Genomic DNA, 7,541 nt, shown 5'->3' with positions numbered 1-7,541 from the left:
ATCAAATATATCGAATAATTATCTTAGCCTCAACCAATTATACATAATTAGTCAAAACCACAATTCTCAACTAGTCTTGAGTCACTTTCACAGCCATAGCAATATACCAAACAACCATTTTAACAGCCAACAATTAATAATTCAATCATCTACCACACATAGTTACACTCAATTCAATCACAACATCAAACACAATCGCAACCAAAATCCAACATTCATATAATCAATCAATTACTCACAGCTATTAATCCTATTTGCAGTTATTCAATAAACCTTGTAGGCGTTCTTAAATTAAAACCATTTAAATTAAACCCCCTACCTCGATTAGCTGAAATTTGATAATTAAGTGCCACAAACCCTCTTTTGTTTTAGTTCGTAGCAGTAATAGACTCGAACCAAACTAGCAGCAGTAGCAACTCTAACAATTCTTTATTATCATCAACACTAGGATTCGAGAACGGTGCGAGAACGAACCTCGTCCTTCTCCTTCCAGGTTCGTTCTTCTGACAGTAGCGATGATTAGGATTCGGCGGCAGTGGCTCCCTCAATGGCGACGGCGGCAGTCTAGGCAGAATCAGCGGTGATGACGGGAGCAGCCTTCCTCTCCTTCCTTGACTCTCGAGCTCTCCGTTTCCCTCTCGCAATCTCTCTTCTCCTTCCTCACGCTCGACTCTCTCTTAGTCACTCCTCCACCTTCACTTGACGGTGACAACGGTTTTTCCGGCGCCTTCCCTTCCATCACGTCCCTCTCTTCTCCTTCATCTTCTTCCCGTTTCCCCCTCTCTGTTTTCCTGTTTCTTTTCTTCCCCTTCTGCGTATGTTTTACTTGTTTTGATTTAGGGATTAATGGAATTAGGGTTTTATTTGGGAACTTTAAAGTTAGGGTAAAATATGTACCAGTAATATAATAATTTTACAAGGTATTTGAGATAAAATAACAATTCAGAAATCAATATACCAGTAAAATTTTATTTATCAATATATCAATAAACTCAAATAATTATCTTTAATTTAAATCATAAAGTAAATATACTAATCACATTTTATAAAATACACTTTAAACTCGAGAATATCAATTATTCAGATTATATGCCATAATCTTTCATAATCTCTCTATTACCAAAATTTTAATTTCAATTTGTATAAAACAACTAATTATAATAAAAATTATACATACACATTAATTAACTTAAACTCAAAGTATTTATAAAAATTAATTTAATCATTCCTAATAAATTAATCTCTAAGAGCTCAATTTAATAAAATAAATTGTAATTTAATCACAATACAAATTTTTTAAATTAAATTATAAAATACTTCTATTATAGAATTTTAGTTTCAAATTATATAAAATAACCAATTATAGAAATTATACAAGAATTGTAATTAACTTAACTCAAAATATTAATAAAACTAATTTAATTATTCTTAATTAATTAATTTATAAAATAAGGGCTCAAATTAATAAAATAAGTTATAACTTTTTCATAATAAAAGTTACTTAAATTAGATTGTATGTAAGTCTCAGAATTTTTGAAAATTTTATTATAAATTAATCATAAGTTTAATTATTTATTTATAGCTTTAATTTTAGAAATTTGTTAAAAATAATTAAAGTAAATTTTGATTAATTGAATTTAAAATAAACTAAGATTCTTATCCAATTTTATAGTTATTGAAGTATTTTCTATATTTAAATTACAAAGTTTAGTAGTTGTACAATGATAAAAATTTTATACAATTTAATTAAATAATAGAGATTCTAGAATTTAATATTTTAATTTTTATAAACAGAAAATAAATTATATTATTTCTAATTTTAAATTAAAATATTTGATTAAAAGCTAATTAGTAAATTGATAATTAAGTAATATTTTAAAATAATTTTAAGAGATCAAATTAAATTTTAAATTTATATAATATACTTTAATTTTATTAAAATTGACCAAACCCAATTTATCCAAAATTCTTAATTTCATTTTTGTCCCAAATTAAACCTTAATTCTAAAAATTAAACACAAAACTCTAACCCTAACTTTCCCATCTCCTTCAGCCGCCGTACCCCTTTCCCCTTTCTTCCAAAATCAAACTCACCCACACAACACATAACAACAGCAAACAATCAACAGAAAGAAAGAAAAGAGAAGAGAGGGTGCGAATCAGAAGAGGGGAGAAGGGGGAAGAGTGCGCCGGCGAGTCACTGCCGCTCGTCGCGCCGCCGTCGTCGCCGATGATGGAGGAACGAAGAGAGTGTGTCGCGGAGCAAGGGAAGCTCGTGCGAGTGAGGAGCGGCGCCACTACCGTCGCGCCGTGCATCGCCAACTTCGTTACACCTCGTCATCACCATCGCTGTCAGACCACCGTGGAGTCGTTGCCATCGCACCGGCGCTGCGCGCGAGCTGCTATCAAGCCACGAGCAACCCGATGCGAAGAGAGAGCGACAGAGCAACGCGAGGAGAGAGAGAAGGCATTGCGGAGTAGTTTCTGCCGCTACTGCTCTCTCTGCCATCACCGTTTGTGGAGCTCGCCGCTGCCGGAGTCACGAGCTGAAGTGGGGAAGGAGGCCATCTTCCCTATGGTGTTGCAGTCACCAGTCACCGTGCTATTACTGCTACGCTTCGTTTTCTTTTTCCTTAATTGTTGTAAGTTATTTTTGTTTCTGAACCTCCACTGCTATTATCTTGTTATTTGTAAATTAAGAACTTTAAGGCGTTGATGTTTTAGGATTAAGCTGTTGCAGACGTGGGTTGTGATGGTTGATATTTTTTTTAAGAATCGTTGCTGCTGGGGTAACTGAGATTGCTACTGCTAGTTCTAATCTTGCTACTGTTGCTGTTGATTTGCCCCAATTCAAGTTCAGTGTCATTGCCCTAGAGTTGTTTCTGCGTTTAATTTCATCAAATTCAATATTGCTGTGAGTGTAATTGTAGTTGGTAATGCCGCCATCATATCTCAACTTGGCCAACATCATCCTCATTGTTCTGATCCCAATTTCCCCAATTTTAAAACCGTAACAATCTCATCCTTACTCTGATTCTATTTCGTTCCTCTCCCTTGTGGCTCCCATTTTCTGCTACAGTTAGATCAAGTATTTACGTTGATGCTGCCTTGGGACAGGGACTGTTGAAGCTACGACTGGTTGTGTAGTAGCTTGTTGCTACCACCAATGCTGATTTATGGTAGAATGATGAGGCTGCGATGTTGAGGGTGCAGTCCAGCCTACTATCTCGCCAAAATTCTGCCTCTGGTTTCTTTTAATTGCGACATTGAGGTAGGGGCGTTTTCATTAAACTCATTTTTATTCTTAAGAATTGTTATAAATTGATATTTAAGCGAATAAGTATTTTTAGTGATTATGGAGTCTTATGAATTGAATTGAATTGCCTTGAATGAATGTGATTGCTTACTTGACTGTGGCTATTTCTGAATATTGAGTTGGAATTGAGATAGTAAGTGGGAGATTAATTTGAAAATTTAATTTGAATATTTATCAAGTATAATTTGAGATTAGAAAATGATTTGATGTTAGAGTTAATTTTAGGTTTGGAAAACGGCTTGAGATTTGTGAATGATTTGGATTTGAAACCGTTGAAAAGGGTTTGAGTAAATGTTGGTTGGCTTTGTTGGAACCGAATTAAGATTTGGAAAGGATTATAATATTGGAAATAAGCTTGATTTGTTGAAAAATGAGTTTCAATTGAAAATGGTCTGAGATATTAAAATTGGTCTGATTTTGAAATTGAATTGAAAGGAGTTTGAGAAATGGTTTTGTTGGGACCTGAAAAGGGTGGCAGAATCCGAGTTTTAGAGGGGATGTTGTTGAAATTTTATAAAATTAGAAATTTCATTTGAAGTAGTTATTTTAAAAAGGTTTAATTTTAAGCATTATATGGTTAAAAATTACTTTATTTATCAAAGAAAGAATTATGTTTTGAATTGGGATTGTTAATGAACGGAATGGAAAGAAGGATGATGAGGATTTTCTTTGAAATATGGTTTTTGAATGAATTTGAAAATGAGATATGAATTGATGAATGATGATGATGATGTTGAGAATGTTGAACTTATGAATTTGGAAATGAAATATGGCTTATGAATTTGAATTATCTGAGATACGAGGTTCCCTGGATAAAGTGTCGTGGCTTGCCACTACGTGTACCAGGTTGAAAACTCGATACTCTGTTGACTCTACGACGTAAGTGTGACTGGGCACTATATAAATTCCCGGGAATGTTACCCCCATTGAGCAATATTGATTATTTGAGAAAAAACTATGCATAGACTCTTGGGGATGCACGTCGGAGGACAGCCTAAGGACAATTCAGACTTGTCGGGTTGGATGGATAACCGATAGATGAGCCTCATCAGCCATAGGACAGGCATGCATCATATGCATCTGTATGCTTTGCTTGGGTTTGAACTTATTTTGGTTTGCCTAATTGCTAAATCTTTCTTAACTGCTACTTGAACTATTTGTTGTAACTTCTACCTACTTGTGCTTTCCTTGTCTGTCTTGTCTGTGTTTGTCCTGGCGTGCTACATTTGAGAATGAATTTTGGTGCTGAATTAATGATTGTGTTGTTTGATTGCGTAGTTAGTTTCTGAATGAGATTTTCTTATAAGAAAGGAAAAGGTTTTGGATTTTTGAAAAATTAAACGACGTTTCTTTGAAAAGGTATTGAACGATTACCTATTGGTTTTTAAAATATTCATAAGGCAATGATAATCACTGAGCTTGAAAACAGTTTTCTTATTAAATATCTTCTTATGACAATTCTGAAACTCCGTGTTGAGACCGTGTAGTTAGGTTCTCACCCCCTACAGCTTTACCTTTTCAGAAATCGGTGGAAGGAGTATAGTGAAGAGTTATATTGCGTTTTTGGTTTATATGATATTGTATTGATTAGATAATTTTTTCTTCCCTCGTCTCTGTTATTACAATCTTGTAAGAGGGACAGGAGTTGTTTGTTTTATATGTATATTACATTATAAGCTATTATGTAAGAAGTCTATTTTATGTGAATTTATGCATGTTTGTTCTTTTTTTAAGATAAAGTATTTATTTTCAGTTTTAAAAGAATTCAGCGATACGGTATCGAATCAAAGGCTCTTATTTTAATATTCAGTATATAAAGTGGTCGTAATACTTCTTTCTATCAGAGTGGCGCAGCCGGAAGCGTGACATTCTAGTAGTGAGAGTGTTACATTGTACAATTTTTTCTCATTTTTTTAATTACTAAAATTATACAAAATATTTAATTATAATAAAATTACTTAAGAATATTAAATGATTCAAAATAAAATTATCTCCAAATTTATTTAATTATTTCTAAAATAATAATTTCTAAAATTATAAAGTTTAAACTCGCAAGATAAAATCACAATTTATTCATATTTAGATTTTTAAAAGTGCGGGATGTTACACCCCCTAAAAGAAACATATTAGTACAGTAAAAAATCCACCAAAAGAAAGAGCACAATTCCAATAGCAACTGCCAACAAGCTTGTGTACCTAAAATAAAACATATTGTCTAAAATTTTTAACCATAATGCAAAGATTTCTTAGATCAATGTTAACAAAACAAAGCAAAAGCATTTTACACATTTCTAGTTAATCCAACCAATATTGACAATTTTAACTCAAACAGCAAGCTTACAAACAGTAAAAAATTATAACTCAAATCATGTAATGTATGCAACACCAAAAAGATAAATCCCAACCAGTTGCCTCAATTCACTAGCATTAGCTATAAGTTGAATTAATCAAGGAATCAAAAGTAGGCAGATTATTTTAATAGACTTCAAATTGGTTGCAATAGGAATTGTTTCCCAAAGGGCCATTAAGGGTGTGTTCGTGAGTTAAATTTATCATTACAGTTCAAAATTCAAACCCTCCCTTTCCCTTCTTCTAGTCCAATACAACTTCTAAAATATATTGTTGCCTGCAGAGACATCGAATCAAAATTAAAATTGAAATTCAAATGAGAATGAAATGAAAGTTGAAGAGAGAGAAAGAGAGGTTAGGACTACGGACAGGAAGTAATCGTAGAAGCTGAAAGTGAGGACAAAAGCACAGCAAGCCCTAGCAGCGGAAGCGGCTTCAATCGACCCTGGGAGCGACGACAGTGCACGTTAGAACAGCCTCATTCTCTCTTGTGTCGCGTCTTTGTCCTCTCTCTCCATCTCGTCTGCGAATTATCTCTCTCTCTCCTCCGGGCTCCCTACTCCGCGACAGTGACCCCCTCTCACTATCTGTTCTCTCGCTAGCGCCTTATCATCTCCGTCTCCCTACTCTCCTCCCTCTGGCTCACACTTTCTCTCGGATCTGGGGGGTGTTTGTGTGTGAAAGGGGGCGTGGTGGCAGCGGTGAGTGATGGTGAGTGATGGTGAGTGAGTGTGAGTGTGTGGGTGTGTTAGGGTTAGGATTTTGAACAATTCAAAGTTGAATTGCGAAGGCAAGGGGCAAAATCTTTTTCTGATCTGATATTCTAATGGCCAAAGGGGGGAAAGGGAAAAACAATTCTGTAATGTGTGTTTTTGGGGGGAAAGGGGAGGAAAAATTTACTCAGGTGTAATTTGGTAAAGCTTTTATTTTTTAAAGTAGTTTGTAAAAGTTAATTTTTAAAAGATGATTTTTTAAAAATTTTAGCATTTATATTTGATAAATTAAATTAAAAATAGCTTTACAAGCAACATCATTTATATTTGACAAAATAGCTTTTAAAATTTAAAAATACTATAATAAATATAAATGTAAGCATTAAATTTTCCTTTTTCCCTGATTCTGTTCCCCCCTTTTTTTCTTTCTTATTTTTCATGTGTATGTGCGGTGGTGAGTAGAAGAGATGTGAGGGGTAGGATTTGAGTAAAATTTGGGTTTCTCAGTTAGAATTAGAAATTATAGATTTTATAAAAGAATTTGGATATAATAGATATCTAGGTAAAATTAAAGAGTAGAATAATAATTTTAAAATTAAATATATTCTATCAAAAATATTTTAGGAACACTATTTATTAACCCTAGTAGCTCAACAGGCACTTCAGCCGCATTTTTATAAGTTATTTAAATTTTAAAATATATAAAATTTATAAATTTAAATTAAATAAAATATTAAAAAAATATTATATTATTATTATGTGTAACAAAATCAAGATAAACATTTATAAAGTAATTATTTATAAATATTATATAAGTTTTGATGAGTGGAAATTTGATTTTCACATAAAACTCACCAGCAAGTGTACCTGTTCGCATCAAGTAGTAATAACTCACAGGAATGAGGTTGATCCCACAGGGATTGATGGATCAAGCAACTTTAGTGGTTGATTAGTTTAGTCAAGCTAACATTGGTGAATTGGATAAAATTTAAAGGGGGACTGTAAATGACAAGAAAGGTAAATTGCAGTAACTGTAAAGGGGGACTGGATGCTGGAAATTAAAGAAAGCAATGAAGCAAGCAATCGAAGAGATCTTGAGAACAAATAACAGGAAATTTAAATTGCAGGAAAATTAAATCAAGCTCACAGCAAACTCAAATGTA

General features: G+C 33.3%; 1 protein-coding gene across 2 annotated transcripts; it reads left to right on the top strand.

Annotated features, from left to right (window-relative positions):
- Positions 1-2,000: 2,000 nt before the first annotated feature.
- Positions 2,001-5,023, top strand: LOC112711107 (uncharacterized). Of its 2 annotated transcripts, none has more exons than XR_011865873.1 (4): positions 2,001-2,642; positions 2,725-3,010; positions 3,118-3,271; positions 4,839-5,023. XR_011865873.1 is itself a non-coding variant. In XM_029289110.2 (4 exons), the coding sequence occupies exons 1-3, from the start codon at positions 2,231-2,233 to the stop codon at positions 3,145-3,147; spliced, it is 522 nt and encodes a 173-aa protein (XP_029144943.1). In that variant the 5' UTR covers positions 2,014-2,230; the 3' UTR covers positions 3,148-3,271; positions 4,839-5,023. The 2 variants fall into 2 exon arrangements, 1 of the variants encoding a protein (XP_029144943.1); XM_029289110.2 differs by having other exon boundaries at positions 2,014-2,642; positions 2,931-3,010.
- The last annotated feature ends 2,518 nt before the right edge of the window (positions 5,024-7,541 follow it).

This window comes from Arachis hypogaea, chromosome 9 (assembly GCF_003086295.3).
Source record: "Arachis hypogaea cultivar Tifrunner chromosome 9, arahy.Tifrunner.gnm2.J5K5, whole genome shotgun sequence".
NCBI classification, from domain to species: domain Eukaryota; kingdom Viridiplantae; phylum Streptophyta; class Magnoliopsida; order Fabales; family Fabaceae; genus Arachis; species Arachis hypogaea.
The sequence above is the reverse complement of the archived record's forward strand: the minus strand, read 5'-3'. Positions and strand labels throughout refer to the sequence as shown.